Source organism: Lethenteron reissneri, chromosome 25, assembly GCF_015708825.2.
Source record: "Lethenteron reissneri isolate LAM-NWPU_2019-01 chromosome 25, ASM1570882v1, whole genome shotgun sequence".
In the NCBI taxonomy this organism is placed as follows: Eukaryota; Metazoa; Chordata; class Hyperoartia; order Petromyzontiformes; family Petromyzontidae; genus Lethenteron; species Lethenteron reissneri.
The window spans coordinates 3,117,310-3,138,968 of NC_083803.1; the positions used below are offsets into that span (position 1 = coordinate 3,117,310).

At 51.1% G+C, this 21,659-nt stretch overlaps 1 protein-coding gene across 1 annotated transcript in view; it reads left to right on the top strand.

The window, feature by feature from the left end:
- The window catches only part of SYNE1 (spectrin repeat containing nuclear envelope protein 1), a 163,708-nt gene that overhangs the window by 71,015 nt on the left and 71,034 nt on the right, over window positions 1–21,659 (top strand). Inside the window, 29 exon segments of the mRNA XM_061558914.1 lie at window positions 995–1,159; window positions 1,832–2,004; window positions 2,382–2,535; window positions 3,552–3,695; window positions 4,703–4,867; window positions 5,262–5,579; window positions 6,012–6,167; window positions 6,306–6,476; window positions 6,589–6,915; window positions 7,350–7,502; window positions 7,656–7,823; window positions 8,674–8,850; window positions 9,378–9,527; window positions 9,703–9,828; window positions 10,377–10,553; window positions 11,117–11,382; window positions 12,037–14,203; window positions 14,379–14,725; window positions 15,372–15,516; window positions 16,025–16,243; window positions 17,042–17,298; window positions 17,895–18,063; window positions 18,517–18,672; window positions 19,421–19,471; window positions 19,473–19,574; window positions 20,549–20,563; window positions 20,565–20,657; window positions 20,659–20,733; window positions 20,903–21,040. Of these exon segments, the coding sequence (XP_061414898.1) occupies window positions 995–1,159; window positions 1,832–2,004; window positions 2,382–2,535; window positions 3,552–3,695; window positions 4,703–4,867; window positions 5,262–5,579; window positions 6,012–6,167; window positions 6,306–6,476; window positions 6,589–6,915; window positions 7,350–7,502; window positions 7,656–7,823; window positions 8,674–8,850; window positions 9,378–9,527; window positions 9,703–9,828; window positions 10,377–10,553; window positions 11,117–11,382; window positions 12,037–14,203; window positions 14,379–14,725; window positions 15,372–15,516; window positions 16,025–16,243; window positions 17,042–17,298; window positions 17,895–18,063; window positions 18,517–18,672; window positions 19,421–19,471; window positions 19,473–19,574; window positions 20,549–20,563; window positions 20,565–20,657; window positions 20,659–20,733; window positions 20,903–21,040 (6,924 nt within the window).

Consider the following 21,659-nt stretch of genomic DNA (forward strand, 5'->3'; position numbering starts at 1 on the left):
GAGTGGCGGGGACCATGCTTCCCTGCTGCCCGGGATGTGCGACTCAGCAATAAGAGTTGCTTGCAGTTAATTGCCTGGGAGTGCATAGGGAGCTTTTTGCGACATAGTGTAAATGATGAAAGAAAATTAAGGCTGCTGGACAAATTTTTTTTTATTTTTTTTTATTTTTTTTTGGGTTCACTCTTTGACGAGGGAGGAAACATGTTTGAGTTAAAAAGAGTTTTTGACAGCTCTATCGCTTGCTGCATCAGCAGCGGTTGTAAACTCGTGTAATGTTTTACCCCAGAAAGACCAATGCTTATTTTCACTCCATGCTTACACATTCAGCTTTATGGAAGGGAAAAGAAAGATACTCTGGGAGCAGTCATGAAGATTAATTTGTTACAAAAATAACTGCAGGGTGTGTTTACGGGTAGAAAAAACAGTCCAATGGACTGCATTTTTTTTAAATTTACAGTTGCTGAACAAGGGCCCAAAGGTCTTTCACTCCAAGTGGCCAGGAGCTCGTAGCAAAGATGGTAGTGTAAAGAGCTTTGGCTAATAGTAGTGGTAAGAAATCATGCATGAAGTAAATACCTCGGCATCTGTTATTTTAACACGCTGAATAAATGTTTTATATTAAGTACCAATGAACACAAAAAATGTTGTCATAAACATCCACAAAAAAAATTCTGCTGGCTTTCGTTAAAGACCATGAGCATAGTGAGTCACCACCGCAGTTCTTTGCCAAACATGTGGCAGAATATCATCGAATGTTGCGTTTTCCCAAACACTGTAATGACAGCAGTTTAACCGAGCCATGTGACATTCATTGGCAACGTGAAGACAGCAGTGCCTTGTTGCGTCTGAGTGCGGCGGCGTCTGCCAGCGCCGGCAGCTGTCTGCGCGCTAGTGTCCCTGCAGCGCCCTTGCTCGATATTTGCGCAGCATCATGCACATTCCCGGGCGGATGGCTGAGAGTGAGCGCTGGGCATTTTCTTGTGCACATGTCCAGGACCAAGCCCAGAGAGCCACGCGCGCCCTGCAGGAGCACCAGCAGTTTGAGCAGGGCTGGCGGGAGTTGCAGGACTGGCTGGCAGACGGTCGCCTGCTGCTGGACACGTACCTGGCGCCCAGTGGCGATCGCACCGTGCTGCGCAGTCGCCTCGCCAAGGTGGAGGTATGGCCTCGCGCCACCGCCTACGACAGCCCACGTGGGGCCAACATACCGTGGCATTCGGAACAATTTTCCCCCTTCACACACAGCCAAGATGTGCTGCACAAAGGATTGCCTGTTGACTGTCTCCGGCCAAATATCGATGATCTAATCCATGGCCATCTCTCTCTTTCTCAACCTCACCTCTTTGTCGAGCCATTACTCCGGGCTACCCCGTGTCAGGCATAAGCAGATGTTTGCACCCAAAGCTGTAGATGTCTCTTGGCAGGAGCTATTAACCACCACGTGCATCCTGAGGTCATCTTAAAGGACAAAACGAGAGCCACTTGACAGAGATTGTGGATATGAGGCTCCCGGTGCAAATTATATAGTTTGTACACTTGGACCATTTACACCATTTTCAACACCCGACAAAAAAAAGCATGAACACACCACTTGTTACGAATCAATATTGAATATTTTTACCATGAGCTCATTTCAAACATTGGTCAGTTTGCTTGAGACCCGCCGCGCGGCTCAGCGTCCTCCCCGAGCCGAGCAAGCAGAGACCGTGGCCTTCTCGAGACTCGAGCTCACTCAGCTGGGATGAGCGCGAGCTTCAACCCCCCTGAGCCATCGCGAGTTAGTTCCCCATCGGACGGGCGGCCAGACAGAAACATGTGTGTTTGTGCGCAGGCGCTGGTGGCGACGCGGCTGGAGAAGGAGATTCAGCTGAACCTCGTGCTGAGCCGTGGCGACACGGTTTTGCGCAGCACCGCGCCGGAGGGGGCCCCGCCGGTGCAGCAGCAGCTGCACGAGCTCAAGGAGGCCTGGGACGTGCTGCTGTCCGCAGCGGTGCAATGCAAGAGGTGCTAAACCTCTCCACCTCACTCGAGCTCACTCGCTGCGGCTCACCGCCCCGGCTCGGTGTGCGTGAAGTGGCGGAGGCAATCGTGAAAACCCAATGTGGAGTCTGACCTTTTAGTGCTCGCGATGCTATGAGCGCGCGCGCACATAATCAAGGGAAGCTCTGTGTTATCGGCCAAGCGCACGAAGCAAGTGATGTCCATCGTGTGTTTGGCATGCCCTGGGCACAATGCAAGCGATTGTATAAACCTGCAACGCGATCGCCCAGCCTTCAAATTGTTCCGCCGTCGCTTGTTGAAACACGGCACAGCTTGAAAGCAGCCTCCGCTCTACCTTTGTTGAGACGATCGCTGCTCTTGCCCCGTGCCCTTGACTGCAGCCACCTGGAGAGCGCCCTGTCCCAGTGGGAGAGCTACCAGGAGAGCTTCGGGCAATTTTCGAGCTGGGTGGAGCGCGCCGAGGAGAAGCTGGGGGCCCTGCGCCATCCCTGCCCTGAGCTGAGGGACAAGCAGGCTGCCTTGGACCGAGCCAAGGTAAGCTGCGGAAGCACCCCCTTGCACGCGCGCGTGATGACATCGCACAATACACTGAGAGGCCGAAAGAGGACCACGTGGTTTGGGGAACATTAACAAGCCAGAGATGTCATATTGACTGTCAAGAAGGGGTTGTGGGCTTGGGCATCACATGTCCCTTGGAGGATGACGGCAGCCAAAGGTGGGAACATTCTCATGACTTGACTTGTGTTTTCTTGTCAATCAACCTCCACCGTCAGCAGTGTGTTGTGTAGAGCGGGGGGCAGTGATTTCCTGGCGGCCCTTTGCTGCAGTGCATTGCTGCTGCATTGGCATTGCTGCTGCATTGGCATTGCTGCCCCGCCCATACTGGTGGTGCTGCTGATGGCACTTGGGCTACGCCCATCTCCAAACATTGTTGTTTGCCTTGAAAGACTAACCCCTTTTCCTGATGACGACCGCTTGTGTTGCAATCGAAACGTATTTTTATTCACTTTAATTCTCCGTGACTTCACCGAAAGAACCAAAGAATATTCTCAAGAGGCTTGGCGAGGCCTTCATACAGCGGTGGTAATGATTATGGTTTATGTTGATGATACTAGGAGTGATTTGGCACATACACTGTAGCTTTACAGGGCTGTCAGGTGGTTGTACGTCGTGCAGCACAGACATCTGCTTGACTATGGTTGCAGCTGGTACGTGTGTATGTATGTGTGTGTGCCTGCGTGTGTTACTTGGCGGGGAGCGGTAGTGTAGCAGTTGGCCAACATCACAGTGACAATTATTTAAACCGGTCCTGGGACTCCCCTAGGTCGACTCAGCCTTAAATGAGTACCTAGTGCAGTCTGTGAACATCGCCACTGGGGAGATAAAGGCTGGCCGGGCGTGGTGTTGGCCACCAACCCCCTCGTGTGCCGTGCCGGCCTTCATAGCTGCTCGCTAACAGCACTTGCCCCAACAGTCTTTTCAGGCTACACGGCAGGATATTCGTCTTTGTTACTCGCATCTCACAGCACACAATGGGCTTGTGTATGCAGCTGCTGGAGGAGGAGGTGGGAGGCCATGCGGAGATGCTGCTCATGCTGCAGGAGAAGGGGCGGGGCATGGCGGAGCACGCGCTCACACGCATGGAGCTGCACGACCTCCAGGATCGCCACGCCTCGCTCTGCGGCCGCGTCACGGTACCCCCGGCGTCGCGTGCGGCACGCACACTTGCCGGTGCGCCGTGTTCGGCGCCGCGGTTCTCGGCCGCCTGCGCCTGAACACACAGCGTGGGTGTGGCGGCCAGGACCCCAACCATCACATCGCGCAGTTTGGGCCAATTGAGTGGCATTGGTTGTTGGGGGCACTGGCGGAGCCAGTGGAGGGGTGGGGTGGCACGTGCCCCCCTAATGATCCGATCGAAATCCCTAATTTTGATCGGATCATTGGGGTTTATTAGTAATAAATCGGCATTTTTGCGACCCCCACTGTCACTGTGTAGCATATTATTATGTGCCAGGGACTCTATGAGATGATAGGACAATAGTCTGAGTCCATAATTGGCAACAAGTAACGGCAAAGCAGTTATAAGTGACTCAGAATTGTGCGCAGTTGCGTACACAATACACGACTTCCCTGAAGGCATTCACCTTCAGCGAGCGCGATGCCGATCACACACGGTTCGAATTCGACCCTCGATCGAGGGGTTACCCCCACCTACCTGAAAATCCTGGCTCTGCCATTGGTTGGGGGTAGCGAGTGTGCTGGCCTAGCAGATTAGAACCCTATCAATTTGTAAAAGTTGGGGCCGCTCTCTTGAGGACTCTTACGATACAATGCTATTTGGATTCATAGCGTGTCTAAATCCGACCGTATCTCAAGACGCAGTACCGAAACAGTGGGCATTATTGCTTTATGGAGAGAAAGGGGCAGTCAAAGACGTAAGATAAGAGGAAGCTCTTGAGCCTGGACTTGAACAAAGGAAAAGAGTCTACAGCATTGATGGCTGGGGGAATGGTGTTCCATATGATGGTGATAGTGGTGGAGAATAAGTGTTCCTACTGAGCTGACACTGGGCTTCCTTAGGAAGACCTGGGTCGTTGGAGAAGAGTGTAATCTCCATACAGAAAAAACAACAGGAAACAGAAACCTGATAGAAAAGTTGTGCCGCACGGCTGGCATGAGTGAAACGCTCCTCTCTCCGCAGGACACGGTGGCAGAGGCAGAACAGATGCTGCAGCTGCACCAGACGCTGCGGCAGCAGCTCAGTGAGTGCGAGGCGTGGCTGCGGTCGCAGCAGGACTCGCTGGCCGGCTGCAGTGAGAGCCCCGGCGAGGAGGACGAGCTCAACTCCAGGATGGTGCAGCTGCAGGTCGGGCGCTAACGCCTTTTATTTGAGCACTCATCCCCGGGACAACCACAGCTTCGTGTCGCTCCGTTACTCTGTGGTATTGTGCACACCTTGGAGAGGGCCATGGAAAACAGACTTGTAAGACAGACCACTTTGAATGTGTCAAGCCATGAGTTGCATTTGATGTAACAACGCTGTCTGTTCTCTTATTCATTACTCAAGGCATGCATTGCTGCATACAAGTCACAAAAGAAGCAGCTTTGCATTCAGTCTTCATTTGCTTCGTGCATTTTACTTGTTATTCACGCCGATTGGCCTCTGGACTGAGGCCAACAGAGCGGGCTTGACTCTATCCCCGCAACTCGGGAAGGGCCGCACGCGAAATCAAAGCGCCGTATCGGCCTCTGTGGCACAGGAGCTGCAGGCGCGGTGCGGGGACGGCGAGCGGCTGCTGGCGGACGCGGCGGCGTGCCGAGACCGCCTGCTGGGCGGCGGGGAGCCGTGGGTGGACAGCAGCGCCCTGGAGCTTCTGCGGCAGGACCTGGCGTCGTACCGGCAGCAGCTCGGCCACGCGGCCACGCGGCTGGGCGAGCTGCTCGCCGAGCACACGCTACTCGCCGAGCGCTACCGCGCCGCCGACGCGTGGCTCTCCGGCATGGAGGGGGCGGTGAAGACGCCGCCGGACAGGAGCACGGATAAGGGGGAGAAGTCACGGCACATCGAGCAGCACAAGGTGTGAGAATCAGAGTTGCCGACCCCGTCAAGGAGCGTAAACTACCACGCGAACTCCGGTCGTCGTCGCAGCAGGGACTTTTAGCTATCCATGGAATAAAGACGATCACCGCATCGCACGCTTTCGGTTGCACTTCTTTGGCCATCTGGAATGCTCTTGCTTCCGATACTAGGAAGCCACTGGAGCTATGCACTTTAAAATCATTCATATTGAAAACAAATTTTCTTGAACTGCGTTTTGTGTTAAGTTTGCTGTCCTTTCCCCCGCATCTTCGATTAGCGCGGTTGGCTACATAGAGTGCGAAAGAAGTTCAACATACATACATACGTACAAAGTTGTTGGGCTGGAAACAGCTGCCACCAACATCATCCGTAAAAGAATATGCTGGGAAAGTCAGTTTTTTTAACTTGATTTGTATGTTGCTGTCTTCAGAGTTACTGCAGCGAGATCGCAGACAAGAAGGAGGAGGTGGGGGGAATCTACTCTTTGGCCCAAAACATCATCAAGGAAAGCCACTTTGTGACTCGAATGGGCAGCTTGGCTACTCAGTTGTCCACCAGATACCAAGCTGTGCTCCTATCTGCTAAGGTAAGACATGGACCTCCCGAGGAGCAGCTGTTTCAATTCTTAATTTGTTAATATAAAAAAAACACAAGGTGTTTGTAATTGCAAACATGACAATTTTGATTTTGCAAGAAAAGTCAGAATGAAAACATTTTTATCCAGGACCAGACAAAGTCCCTGGAGAAAGACCTAAAGATGGTGGAAGAGGCGGAAAGTGGACTCTCCGCTGCCGACGACTGGTTGAAGGAAGCACAGTGCAACTTCGCCAACTTGAGCAGGAGCGCAGACTGCATGGACATGGCGATGATCACAGGATACATCAAGAAGATACAGGTCTGCACCATCGTTTGAAGCTGTAAATGAACACGCACGTTCGTTTGTAAGGTTCGGCGTTTGCAAGCGGCGGCGTCGTTTCACGAACCGTCGCTACCGTTTGCATCTGCAGGTGCTGCAGGCCGGGCTGGAGAAGGGCCGGAAGCTTGCGCGAGCGGCGCGGGAGCGATGCGAGCGCGCCGCCGAGTGCTCCCCCGCGGAGCAGGCGGAGCGACTGTGTGCGGACGCGGCGGGCGTCTGGGACCGGCTGGGCGAGCTGGAGGCGGCGGTCAGGGAGCACCTCGTGAGGCTGGAGCGCTGGCGGCAGCTCGGGGCCGAGCTGGACGGGAGGCGGCAGAGGCTGGCGCGCTGGCTCGGCGAGCAGCGCGAGCTGCTGTCCACGCCGCCGGAGCCCAAGCCCGAGCTCTACGAGAAGAAGGCCCAGCTACACAAGCACAAGGTGGCGTCAATAGGGGTTCACGGGGTCACGCCGTAGGAATGTGAAATGTCCACTGCCGGATGAGAATCGGTAACAAGATGACAGCCATAGGTTCATGCTTATTTGAGCAGGGATAAACTTTGTCTCTTGGATTGACTTGTAGTTCAGACGGTCCTTAACAGGTTGCGAGTAATTGATTTAATAAAGAATGAACCACATGTTGTAGCACATTGCAAACTATGTAATCTCTTCATGTGAGCATGGAAAATTCAATACTAATTTACCTCAAATACTTTCAATTAGCTTCGTTTATGTCGTCTGCAAGCTGCATGTGGTAGTGACAAGTCGTTCCCTTAAATTCAGCATGAGAAATATCAGGATGGCACCATCCACAAATTGTCACTGGACGATCCTATATATAACACACTGTGTTCTTTCGATCGCCTCCCCTGTAGAGTATAATGCAGGCGATCCTCTCGCACGAGGCCGCGGTGGCCTCGCTCATCGAAAAAGGCCACGCAGTGCAAGAGTTCACAGCAGACCCTTCCATCGGGCAGAGCCTCCTGGACCTGCAGGGGGAATTTGAAGAGATCCGAGAAATCAGCAAGGTAGGTCGAGCATTCGTCAAGCTCAGCGACACCTTCATCGGCACACGGAATCCGCGTCCGGTCCAACGCCGTCACCTTGGCGGTGGTTCGTGAGTGTGGGGGAAGGGAACACGAGAGGCTGCTCCAACGCTGTCCCCTTGCGTGTCGACGCAGCGCTACGTGGAGGATGCCGAGGCATGGCTGAGGCAGCACGAGGAGTACCGCGGCCTGCAGCAAGCGCTGGAGGAGTGGCTCCTGCACGTGTCTGGGAGGTTGCTCGCTCCCACCACCGTTCCCGGCGCCACGCTGGAGGGCACCACCCAGCACATGGCCCAGCACAAGGTGCCCACCAGAGCCCGGCCCGGGTCGCTCTCTCACTCGCGTCTTCTCACAACGCCGTTTGGTTTTGACGATGTCGGACGATGCCCTGCTTGGTTGATTTTATTTAACGAGACGCTTGTGTCTGCGGTGGCTTCCGATGCACATGTGAAAGTGTCGGTAAATGAATGAAGGTCAAAGGGTACGTCCCACATTCTCATATAAGGAAGGGGTGCTGCTCATCTCCATTGGCGGCCTTGAACCAGTGATGGAAATTCCACCATCTCTCTGGTGGTGCATTGATGCAAAAATAATGTATCTATTCTTTATGTAATATGTAAATTATACACAAATGATACGGTTATGTTAGATTGGAGGACAATGGAGATATAAAAACGTAATAAAAACAAAACAGAAAGAATACAAATAATATCAACGTGAAGTAAAACATTTCCAAAAATATTATTGCATCAAATCGATACTCAAAACCATGGAAATGTAACCAAATGCTGGACATTGCTGTCAACTTTGAAATATTTACTGAGTACCCCTCAGTAGATATAGGCAGCTGCTGCTGCCGATGACCAGGTCTTAGAAGCTAAGCAGAGTTAAGCCTCGATAGGGCCTGTATGTGGGACCACCAAGTATAACACAAGTGTCATGGGCCATGTCAGCAGCAGAGGATGGTTCAGCAAAATCCATTGCCATTTTGGACATCTACACACCCAACAACCTGTGCTGAGCAGCGTGGTGCAGTCTGGTCAAATAACCAACACGACCCCTGCGATGTTAGAGGCGCCTAATCTAGCAGTGGATTGACTGGTAGACATGCAGCAGCAGTAACGTAGAGGGTGTGCACTGTGGTCCCACTCAGGCGCTCATGGAGGAGATCGTGGGCTTCGAGCAGCGGCTGGAGCAGCTGAAGAGCAAGGGCGAGCAGCTGGTGACAAGCGGGGGGGAGCGCAACGGCCCGCGCCTCCGGCAGCACGTGCAGGGCAATGTGCAGGCGATCGAGAGCAGCTTCCACGCTGTGTGCACCACCGCCGACACGGTATACTGGACGCACGTGCTGTGGACTACTTCCCCTTCGCATGAGCCCCAGCCTTTGGTCAAAACTGTCGACAACCCTCTACTCGAGAGGAGGTTGCTCTTTCTGCTGCTGCTGCTCGTTGTCTCTGATTATAATCTTCCTCTTGCTTTCTGCACTGCGCCAACCCTCTGAGATGCAAGTCCAGGCTCAGGAACTTCCGCTTTGTTTCTGCACATGACGGCCTCAGGCTCTCTGAAGTGTCTTCATTTGCACTTCTACCCTAATGTAATTTCACTTCCCTCTCTGCCCTCTATAATTCTCCCCTTTGATCAGAGTCCCAGCAGAAAGACCTTAAGTCAGTGGGAGAGATGTGGGGGAGTGGTGGGAGAGTCACGGCAGCATTTGTCTGTGTGTCTGTGTGTATGTGTGTTTTGTTTACACAATAAGTAACAACAACTTTGGCTGTGATGACTTCTCGATCTTGACGTCGGGCAGTTCCGATGTTTACAAGCGCCAGCGGCGTCATCATCCTTGCTGGCGTGCTGCAGGTGCACCAGAGCCTGGAGCGCGAGCTCCAGAGCCGGGCCAGCTACGAGGACACCCTGCAGCAGGCCAACAGCTGGCTCGACACGGCCGCCCAGGAGAGCGGCACCCTGCAGAGAGACCCGGCCCTGTCGCTCGAGCAGGCACACGCCCAGGTACACACCACCTGGCACTAGCGCTCCCTGAAGCTTGAGTTCACCTCGGGCGATGAGTCTCGACTTTCCTGCTTCGGAGGCTGCTGTTGAATTCTTGCCGGGTTTGTGTTTCCCGAGCCACGGAGGCCGTCGCGGGGGTGACAGCACGTGCGTGTGTGAACGTGCGGCTGCCCAGGCAAGGGACGTGCGCACGCTGCAGGAGCAAGGTGCCACGTACCTGCAGCTGCTGTCCTCCCTGTCCGAGCCGTCCGACGCGGTCACGCAGCAGGCGGCCGCTCACATCCGGCAGGCCGGGCTGCAGGTGAGCAGGCGGGATCTCGTCTGGGTGGCTCCCGCTGCGGGGACAGGCCGGCGTGCGCGACTCCGGCCGCAACATGGACGGGCTGGCTGCAGCTCCTGCTGGTGGCGGGATGTTGGTGTTTGCCTGCAGCGTTTAGCCAGTGAAATAAACAGTGCTATAGCAGCTGGAACAATGCGGTAGTAATGATGTCTTAGGCAAATGCATGTCGTGCTATATTTACATTAGGAATGCAGTGTCGATTAATTTGCTTAAATCAGGGTCATGATTTCTTAGGTTTTGTCTCGTGCATCCGAGTCTTTTTTGACAACATTAGCATATCACATGCATACATACTTGTAAATATTGCACTCTCACACGCACACCATTCAATGCATGTATCCTGAGCATAAGAATCAATTAATCAACTCGTGATAACACCTTGAACTAAAATCACGAAACACACCGGTGATGCACAGTAGCGCGATTGCATCCGTGCCATGCGGCAGTACCGTCGGAGACGATGACAACGATGACGACGATGATAATGTGTGGACGTTGCGTCGACGCAGCTGGAGGACGTGCTGGTGAGGCACCATCAGGTGGTGCGGCACTGGGAGGAGGTGGAGCAAGGCAGGGCGGAGCTGCGGAGCTGGCTGGCGGACGCGGAAGAGGCGCTGCTCAGCCTGCAAAGCCAGCCCAGCGAGTTGGAGGGGAAACGGGCAGAGAGCAAGCTCGCTCAGGCACAGGTGAGGTTCTGGCGCACCCAGCGGGGCCTTGCGGCTAACCGATGTTTCACGGTACACCCGAGTCGGCCTGCTTTTAAAGACATTTTAAATAAAGTAAAACCTTGGATTGCGAGTAACTTGGTCTGCGAGTGTTTTGCAAAACGAGCAAAAAATTTAAATAAATATTAATTTGATAAACGAGCGAGGTCTTGCAATACGAGTAGTACGTGTATACGCTTTGTCTGCCGAGCGTCACGTGATCACAACTGATATACGAGTGCTTTGATATACGAGTACTTTGGATTACAAACACGTTTCCAAGGTTTTACTGTAAGTGCATTGTATTATTTATTAATTATGTCTTGAGATGCTGCCGCATGTAAGTACACCGTATTTACATTTACTGTGGAAACGGGTATTGTGCAGATTCAGTGCGTTTGCACCTTAAGTGGACGAGGTAAGTCTCTGGCTGCCGTACTCCGATGTGCTGTCACCCAAACCGTTCACCCACTGTTGCCTTGTTCTGCAACAATGGAGTCGCACTGACAGAGGGAAGGGCCGGCGCTCTTGTGTCGGACTCACAGACGTTCACCGAGCAAGTGCTGGCGAAGGAGACGGCTCTGCTCGCCCTGTCGGAGCGTGTCTCCGCACTGACGGACGGGCGGGAGTCCCCCGAGCATGGCGTCCTGGAAGACGTGCGCGCGCGGTGGCACGAGCTGTGCGTGTGCGCCGGCGAGCTGTGCGTGCGGCGTCAGCGGGACGCGGAGAGGACGAGCGTGTACCGCCGTGCCGTGCTGGAGATGCAGGAGCTGCTGGATGCCCTGGCCAAGGAGTGGGATGTCCTGGCCAGGTGAGTTCGCTGGTGCCACGAGGCGCTCGCTGGGACCTTAAACAAGCAGCCACGCGATTCACACTTGGGGAAATGCGATTTAATTTCATATGGCCTTCCACTTTGAAACTGCAAGCATCTTAGCCATTCTAGAGGGTATGTTTTAGACCTGGAAACACTGTATTTCTAGTTTTAGCAAGCCCATTTATACCAGTTAGGCTTGAAATTCGTGCAAAGTCAATGTATTCAAGTCCTATCGTGATAAAAATTCAGTGTTAACTAAACTGTGGCCCACTAAAGGTATTTAAAGTCCTAATTTGCACTCAGTATGAAAATAGGTTCCCCCCTGGTGTAATGTAAGGCAGTGATATTGATTGATGTAGAGATATTTACAGTGGTGTTTAAAGACATTTTTGACAGTGGTGTTTGCACACCCCCCACACCACTGCCAGGGCAATGTGAAGCTCTACAGGGACATGACAATTAACAGTACTGGTGCTGCATCTCTAGGGCTGGTGAAAGGCATCGGAGTGCATTGCTTGTCCATTCTGTTTTGACTCATATTAATGCAACAGTGATTGGTGGCATCACCTCATCCTTAAAGTATTCTTATAACAACAACCAGGATGTCACGTGGGGCCTCAGTTTGCGTAACACGGGTTGTTTATTTTGCAGGGCTGACACAGACAGCACTGCTGCACATCTGGAAGCCCTGGGGCAGCTGGCAGAGAAGATGCAGAGACACCAGCGGAGCCTGGATAAAGTGAAGCAGCAGAGGCAGAGGGTGGTGGAGCACCTGAGCCTGGAAGACCGGGAGCTCGTGCGTGAGCAGACATGCCATGCGGAAGAGTGCTGGGCGCAGCTCACCGCCCAGGTGGAACGCAGGATCCAGGTGTCGGTGGCTGCTCTGGAGGAAATGGAGCGATGTGACTGTCTGCTGCTCGAGCATATGACCTGGTTCTTGAGCCAGCGGGAGCACCTTGGGGAACTCTTGAAGGCTGCCTCCGAAGCCCCCCAGTCTGATATTGTGCACACACTGCTCAAGAGGCACGCAGAAATGAACGCAGAAATCGAGGGCAAGCTCCTGGAAATGAGTAGTGTTCTAAAGGATGCTGAAATGCTGCTTGGCAACCTGGGTAAAATCGAAAGGCTGAGGCTGGAAAAGACATTGGTGGATTCCCAACAGTCCATGAATGGAGCAATGGAAGCTGCGACGCTCTGCCGCAGACAGCTTCAGAAGAAGATCTCGGATCAGGCTCAGTTTTTCCGGCTCATTCAGCAATCGCAATATTGGCTGCAACAAGCGGAGAAAAAACTGAGTGCGGAAGACCACGTGGCACTGATGCCGCAGGACATTAGCAAGCAGTTGCAGGTTTGCAAGAGCATGCACAGCAGCTTGAAAGTCTACCAGTCCGAGCTCACAGCTCTCTGGTCAATGAACAGGGAGCTATTGGCTGATGGCGAGTCGGAGAAGCCCGAGTTGGAGATGGGACTGCGAGATTTGCAAAAACAGTACGATTCGTTGGTGCTCAAGTCTACGCAAAGGTTGCAGGAGCTGGAAAAATGTTTGCATTTGAGAACGCGTTTCAAGGCAGACCTGGACAAGGTGAGCCAGTGGTTGAAGCAGGCTGACATTGTGACCTTCCCTGAAGTCAGTCTAATGTGCTTGGACTTTGAGCTGAACGCTCAAATTGAGAAGTACCAGCAAATACTCTCCGAAGTGCCTCAGAATGAAAACCTTTTGCTCTCCATCCAAAGGAGCGGCCAGGAAATGATTGAATCTCTAAATGAGTTTGACCACTCCTTCCTCGTGGAGAAGATGGCAAGCCTCCCCACTCACTTCAAAGTGGTTGTTGCGCTCACGCGAGAAAGGTGCGAGCGTGTGCAGGAGGCCTTGGCGAGCCGCAAGGAATATTCAGCCCTCATGGAATTGGTGAGCAATGCCGTCGAAGAAATTGAGCAGCAGCTTCAAACTCTGAGCAAAGACTCGGTGTCTCTCCCCGCAGATGAAACGACAAGTAAGCTCGAGCAGTACAAAGCCTTGCAGACTAAAGTCGCTGAGATCCAGCCGTCCGTCGATCACCTGAAACAAAAGAAAGAGGGTCTGAGCAGCACTGGCCAGCCATGGCTGCCGGACGAGATGGTGGGGGTGACGAGTCTCTACCAGCGGTTAGCTCGGCAGGTGGGGTGCAAGCTGGAGGAGATGCAGGAGGCGGTGGCATCGCGTCAGCGTTATCAGGCCACAGTGGAGATGCTCGAGAGACACCTGGAGGCTATACACCTGGAGTTGGAGCAAGTTGACCAGGAAACGACGCCAGTGGAGGAGAAGCTTAAACGCTACCGTGCACTCTCCAGCAGGCTGCAGGAAGCACAGGCGTTGCTGCAGCAGGCGAGGGAGCAGGCACAAAATTTCATTGCGGAGTTGGACGACCCGACACAGGAGACGGTAAATCAGCAAACTCAAGTCTGGCAAGAGACGCTGCACTCCCTGCAGAGTGGACTTGGAATGTGCGCTCTCGACTGCGAGGCCAGGCTCATCCAGTGCCAAGACTTCCAGTCCGAGATCGACCTCCTGATACGGTGGCTCCAGGAGAATGCAAAGGACCTGCAGAAGCCGCTTGCCATGGGCCTGAAGACAGCCACCGTGCAGGAAGAGATCAGGAAGCTTCAGCTTCTGCGGGAGGAGATGCAGTCCCGGCTGCGCATCATGTCGGCCCTGAGCAGTCGCGCCGCCCAGCGGTATGCCGAGGCGAGCGAGCCCGTGCCCAGGGACATGGAGCGTAAACTCGCCGAGCTCCAGCAACTGCATGAGCTGTGTCAGCGGGCACTGCACAATAAAGAGGTGAGGCTGATTTGACATGTCAGTATTCCACACATAATGAACCTACTTTTAATGGTTATCAATACAAAGGCCCCACCAACATTTAGACGCATATCGTGTTAAAATATTGCATTGCATTTTATTTACAACAGAAATTAACGACGGGTTTTTTTTCTTTTCCTTTGCAAACATTAAGGCGGCGCTGGAGCAAGCCGCCAATGTCCGCCAGACATTTCAGAAGGCTCTACAGGACGCCTCCGGGTGGCTGCAGGACCTGGGGTCACGGGTTCAGCAGCAGGGCGTGCTCGCGGAGGGCCTGGACGTGGAGAACTCCCAGGAGAGTCTGGAGAACCTCCGTGGGCTCCTGGGCAGACAGGCGGAGTTTGAGAGCAGACTGGTCGAGATGAACGAGGCAGCATCGCAGCTGGAAGACAGCACGGGGGAGGAGGGAAGAGGGGAACTGACGAGGACCCTGCACTCACTTCAGGAGCAGAAGTCGATCATTACAACACAGGCTAAAGACAGACAGCAGCAATTTGAGAGGTGCAGTAACCTAACCCGGCACATCCCCCAGTAAACACTGCCTTATTTGTCATGGGATAGAAGGTTGGCCCTGATCAAATGAAAACACAGATGATACCAAACATGCATTAATCAGCATAAAAAACGCATGTTTTTTTGTCGTACCAATGCTTAATGGAGGTTAAGAGCTAGAATGTGTCTTCTGTTTATATTGTTTTTTTTTAAGTAATCGGTTTTTGCTTGCCAACATTTTTGTGGTCACCAGTGTGCGTGTAAACATTTAACTTCACATTTTTTGCAAACCGCAGCTTGTATAATCCGCGTACGAATAATTAAGAAATAACTGTATTATGAAACAGAATTTTGCAATAGAGTTATAAAATGTTGATCGCTCGTATTTTGTATTAGTGATGCCATCGTGTAATGGACTTGCAATCCTGATGGCAACGGTTCGATTTCCAGGGCATGGCACGATAAATGTGTCCAGCACAGTTTTTCTATTAGTGGGGGTAAAGTCTTCCAAGCTATATGGCCTGCATGGAACAATACACCAAAATACTCTTTAGAGAATCTCTCTAAGAGTTCTCTCCCCAAGCAGTGGCTCGGGAAAGCGATTGCAGGGCTGCACCTTATTCACATTCACCACGTTCGAAAACCCCGTCCACAGCTGTGCGGCAACGTGGGAGGCGTTCCAAAGAACGCGGCACGAGGTGATCACACAGCTGAACGGCACGGAGGCCGAGCTCTGCAAGCTGTCCGCCCCGCAGACCTGCTCCGCACAAGAGGCCTCCGGCAGGCTCCAGCAGCAGGAGGCAAGCACTGCTCATCGAGCCATTTTTAGAGCACTTTACCACATTCCTAAATACATCTTTCGCTTTATGACTTAAATCACATTAAATGCACCGGATATTGTCAGATTTCGGGCAGCTTAGCAGGAGTTTGAGTGTGGATCGTGCCTAAATGGGAGGCCACACTCACTAAATCTGGCGTTGAAGATGGGGCGATGTTGCCAGAAGAGGGCAGTGCAGCAAAATCCATTGCTGTTATTTACTCTGCTCCAATATCTGTGCCCCTAACCTCTACCATCCCTATCTGGCCAACGTGATGGAGTATCGTCAAAAACAGCGCAGCATAAAGAGACTCATCCAGCCGTAGATTGACAAAAATACTTTACATGTCAATGTAAGCTTCCGCATGCGTTCAACGCATGTTACATCAAATGTCTATTACACACGCCAACACTTTCTTGTAAAAGAAAAGTGCACGGAGCAAGCGTTGAAATGGAGACCTGCCGTGCAACGCGCGTGACCTTGTGAGCAGCTGCTGCTGGCGAGTGTGAACTCGCTGCAGGAGAAGTTGGCCTCCCTGGAGGAGATGGCCTCTCAGCTCGAGGGCCTGGCCAGTGGGCCAAGCAAGGCCGCTGTAGGCCGCAGCATGACGGCGGTGTGGCAGCGATGGACGCGGCTACGCGGGACGGCTCAGGAGCAGGAGTCGAGCTTGCAGCGAGCGCTCAGTGGCTGGAAGGGGCTCGCCCAGGAGGTGCGCGCATGGTCTGCCTTCGCCTGTGAAATGTAACAGAATGTAAACTCGCGCAGTGAAGGGACGGCACGAGGAGAGATGTTTTGGGTGCTTGTTTAGCGAGAAAAACTGAGCAAAAAGTATGTTAAAATACTTTTTTCGGAAAGCAAAAAAATCAACAATGTTCCACGTGCTTTTAAAACTTGAGCGCGCGGTATTTAGTGTAATAAATAAACCGATTTACCGCCTGTGCTCATGAACAGTATCAGAGATTCCTGAATGGAGACGTGGCAGTTGTGCAGTGGAAAGGGAGGCCCATGCCCCGCTGCACATTGTGACCCGTGGGTGGCAGGGTGGCGCAGTCGTAACACTTGTGCCTCACAGCGAGAAGGCCCTGGGTTCAATACCCGACTCGAGTGCCTTCTGTGTGGTGTTTGTTTGTTCTCTGTCACTGTTTCTTCTGAGTTCCTAGGTTTCCTCCCGTTAGCAAAACATTTATACAATGTAACTGATATTGGCAAAACGTTTCTATGCTATTTGTTTTGGTGCCATTTCTTGATTTCTTTATTCATTTTACAATTTGCTCAGTAGTAGCTGTATCTAGGATTTTGTCCTTATATATAGTTAATGTACGGCATTATGGTATGCAATTACCATTAATTACACTATTTCAAATAAAAGTATTATGCTGAAAATATACACTTAATTATTCATAGCAACATCACCCCCCAACTGCAAAAACTTGCAGAGTCTTGCGATTCAGTGAGGCTTCTTGAGTCAACGATGTATAAATAAATAAATACTGCCACGCCACCACAGATGCAGAAGGCGACGCTGGTGCTGGACGGCCTGCAAGAGCGGCTTCCCGACAGCTCCGTTGAGAAGGCCTCTCGCGCCGAGCTGCAGCAGCTGAGCGACTACACGGAGAGCTTCGGCCGCGAGGTTGAGCGCGAGTGCTCCGTCGTGGCCTTGCTACGCCAGCAGGCCCTCGGCCTCTTCAGCCGACCAGCGTCGCCGCCGCCACACGAGTCGCTGATGATGCAGGAGATCAAGGCTATGGAGGATCGCTACGAAACGTGCGTAACCCAACACTGCCGAACGCAATCTCTCGGGAGTGTGTGGGCATGATTGGTGTCGAGTTTTAGTTTCACACTTCACAGCACGAGTGAGAAATTCCACATAAGCGATTGTGACAAGTTTATGCGACAAGTTTTTGGCCCGATTCACCTGTGCGGAATGGGTGGCAGCAATTGCAGCGCGAGTAGTGGCAGAATGGTTTTCGTTGTTGGGGAATCAGCTTCACATCAAATGTAAATATGTGTTTCTACCAAAAAATGGCAGCATGAAAGGTAAAATAACTACATAAATTGGCCCTTTTGTTTTAAAAATGAGTACTGCAAACACTTATTAGTTCTGCTCGTGCTGCACACCTTTAGTAAACTTACAATATCATGAGTAAGTGTGTTGTTATTTACATATGATATGCACAAGCTGCATAATGCAAATGCTGAAACTCAATTAATACATCTTCCCCACAGCAGCTGTGGGAACTGGCAAGAGGGTAGAAAGTGTTGGCAAAGGTGTGGCATCAATGGTTTTGGCCACGATTTACATCTTGCTTTTGAACCCGATTTGTAAATGAGATATCCACGTAGGGAATGTCTCTGTGCAGATTGAGACAGAAGGTGAACAGGAGCCGGAAGTCAGTGGAGAGGGAGATGGCGGAGAGAGCGGCTGTGGAGCTTCAGCTGGGCTCGCTTCAGACTTGGAGCCAGGAGGCCGGAGCCTTCCTCCACAACCCGGGCAGTGGGAGTCACGAAGAGCGTCTGCGCAGGCTCCAGGTGACAGCAGCAGCAGCAGCACGGCACGCTCCACGCAGCCCAGCAGCCCGTGCGGTGCTGCGTGCTTCAGTGTAGCGCAGTTAATGAGAGTAATGTTATAGGTGCAGCCAGATAAAGATGCGTTTTAATCGTATTTTTTTTACAAAAGAAAATTATATTATACTGAAGAATCATGTTTGCTGATGTCTCGGAGTAACATTTTATGTTTAATTAAATACAAAAAATCACTTTGTCAGATATGTCCAGCAATGTCATTATTGGGCCTGAAATGTTTACTATGTTTTCAGATTGCTATGAATTTATTGTGTTTTTACCATGCAAAGGCATAATGTTTAATTCCAGTGTAATAAGAATACAGAGCATCGTCAATGTAGCTCTGAATATATATACGTATGTATGATTACATGACTCCGTGTCGGCGACACCTTTCAATGCGCTGTATCGGTCATGCAGGAGATCCGCGAGGAGGCTGCGTCACACCTGTGCGCTGTGGAGGAGCTCACGGGGAGAGAGCAGATCAAGTACCTGGAGTTGTACACCATCCTGCCGGCCGAGATGTCCACACAGCTCGCTCACATCTCCATCGCTCTACAGGCCGTGCTTGACCAAGTACGTGTCTTTGTGCTGGAGCAGCATCTGTTTGACAAGAGCTGCAGGCCCCGTTACTTTATTTTGATGCACAGTTCAGAATCAGAATATGTATTTATACTGGAGGAATCCGATGACCTATAAAGCGCTTTTTACAGATGTCCAGTAGGGGCAGGTAAGAATATTACAACAACAACAGCACAAAAATATGATATTAGTGCAAAGTATAAGAAAGGTAATCAAATCACCCAAACTGTATACAAATAAAACTAAACCATCCCCATTCCTACTAGACAAAGCCCACTGAGGCAAGAACCTATATTCTACAAGCGACCTGGCCATAAATGACAATGCAGGCAGGGTGGCCGGGATAATGCATTCTGCTTTCTGACTAGTTGGCTGGATCCGGATTGTACAATGAGATGGATACATCACCATCCCTATTCCATTTCATCCCCCATCAGCCCCACCTTGTGTTGCCATGCTTAAGAATGATCGAGATTGTGCCGGAGTGCCCAAAATTAATGTCGTAATCAGAGCTTAAATTTACCCGGGTCTGTCTGGGTGGGTGACCAGGAACATATTTCCGCACCTGTCACACCACATCCAATATACCGCTTGCTATGGCTGTGGTTACTTAGTCACGCATTAGCTCTAGCTTACCAGCGACACGGAATGTTCAATAATAAATGAAGCTCTGGGTGTAATGATGAAAAATGTAAGTGGGGAGGAGACTCTTTCACTCATTGTGCCCATGCGTGTCCTTCAGGCTCAGGCAAAGGAGAAGGCCCTGCTTCAGGCCAGCAGCGCACAGGAGGCAGTTTGAAAGGAAGATCACCGACATCACGGAGGGGCTGTGCAACATTGACCGTTCTCTCAAAAACAAGGCCACCAACCTGGCCCAGGCCAAGACTGATCAACAGGTAGCGGGGTGCTAAAGCCACACACATGGCTTATGAGGAACCCCAAAACTTGCAACTTGTGTTTAACAACATGACCAGATTCAAGTGCAGTATCGACAAAGCATTGTAAATACTTCACCTTGACGATTTGCTCCATTGGTGGAATGAAGACATTGGCATGCTTTTGGCCAAAAAATAAATATATGGATGAAAACAAAACATGGATCCACCTGTTCTTTTGGGAATTGACATTTAATTTAGATTTTTTTTAAATCTAGATTTTTAAATTACAAGCTAATTTCTTTAGAACTGCTTTTTGCGTTGAGTTTATTGTCCTTCCCCCACAACTGATTATCCCAGTTAGCTACATATGTTCGGGTTGTTAAACATTGATTAATACTGACACCTAGTGGTAATGTATTAAACGTCATTACAATAGACTACACCGTTTTTATAGACCTAGGCCGCATGAGGAATATTGTCTGGGTTTGGTCTGTGGAAAAGGTGGCAACCCTATAAGAAACATTTTGCAATAACATGTGCATCTGGACCAACATTTAGTCCTGTTGATTGACTCTTGAATTTATTTAGCCACGTATGCAGAAACGGGCTTGCATTTTTGCCGCAAATTTCCCTTGAGAAGTTGTATCCCAAATACATCAGCAGTATTTGTAATTGAATCTATTTTGAATACTCTTTAGTGCTCCTCTCTTGTTACCATTGTAAAATTAAATCCCCCATTAACAGAGCACCCGTTAAATGAACTGTAAATGCATTGGTACGTTGGGAGGGCTCCAGGGCCTGGACGTGCAAATGCAAAGACAAAGATCGTCCATATAGCCTTGACAGACTGTTGGGGCAAGTGCAGTTAGCGAGCACCTGGCCGTGCGCACACTGAGCCACGAGCACTGTACAGTGAATTACAAGACTAACAAGCACCAGCTGATGCAGCGGAGGGTTCGACTCCCAGCAAAGTGTGGCATTGTTTTCCGCAGCGCGTGTGGGAGCAGTCTGGATGGCTGGCACGGGCGGCTCGTGGAGCTGGACGCTGGCGTGCAGGACTTCACCGAGCAGAACCCCGAGCTGGGCCACGCGATGAGCGAAGCGCACCCTCACGCTCTCACACCTGTACCAGCAGGTGTGCAGGCAGGCTGAGTACCGCTCTGTCCTGCTCACCAAGGTATGGGCCGCACAGCTTCCAACAAATACCCATAAACGCCACAAAACATTGCAGGTGCTGACATCGTACATCGTAGAATGTGTGTTTGTAAAAAAAAAAACCGCAATACTCTCCAAACGGAGCAGGGATTAATTCAGATTTCTGTGAATGTGTCGTTGGTTTGCTACAGGCTTTCGCTAAGTTTGACGAGTACCAAGACCTGCACAGTGCGGTGCTGAAGTGGATTGAGAAAGCGCAACACTTGACGTTGACCGACATCGTTTGGAGCTCGGCAACCAAACTCGCTGAGCAGCTGATATCTCATCAGGTCATTTATCCGATTTCAGTCTTTTTCTTTTTTTGCTTGCCACTTACAAATTCACAACATCTTTTAAGGAACTACTACATTTGCACTTGTACACACCTGCCACAGTAATTTTTAAATGCCAAGAGACTAACGTCAATCTTAATTTTGGAGCTTTCGTGACTGCAGGAATTATTCTTTGTTTTTTTCGGTAAAGTCACGTATAAAAATAAAATAATAAATTAAATAATAGCATACGACGTTTCGATTGCAACACAAGCAATCATCATCAGGTATAATGAAATAGCGACATAGAATATAACCAGAAAACTATAGACAGACATATAAGCAGACAGATATCACCAAGATACATAGAGAGAGCAACCCAGGTACAGAGAGAGGTGATCGTCTCTGTGGGGTGGCCTTAAATAGACAGAGGGGGGCGGAGGCAGAGAGAGGGAGGGGGTAGGGAAAACATTTACATGTCAATGAGTACGAAGGGAGGGGAGTAAGGTAAGCAGGCTTAGAGGGAGACAGAACACACTAAATTAAATAACCTAGCAAAGTATCGAAATGTTATGTAAAACGACACAGAGAGTCGGTCAACACACAATTAACGCATTGCCTGGTCGATTACGTATTT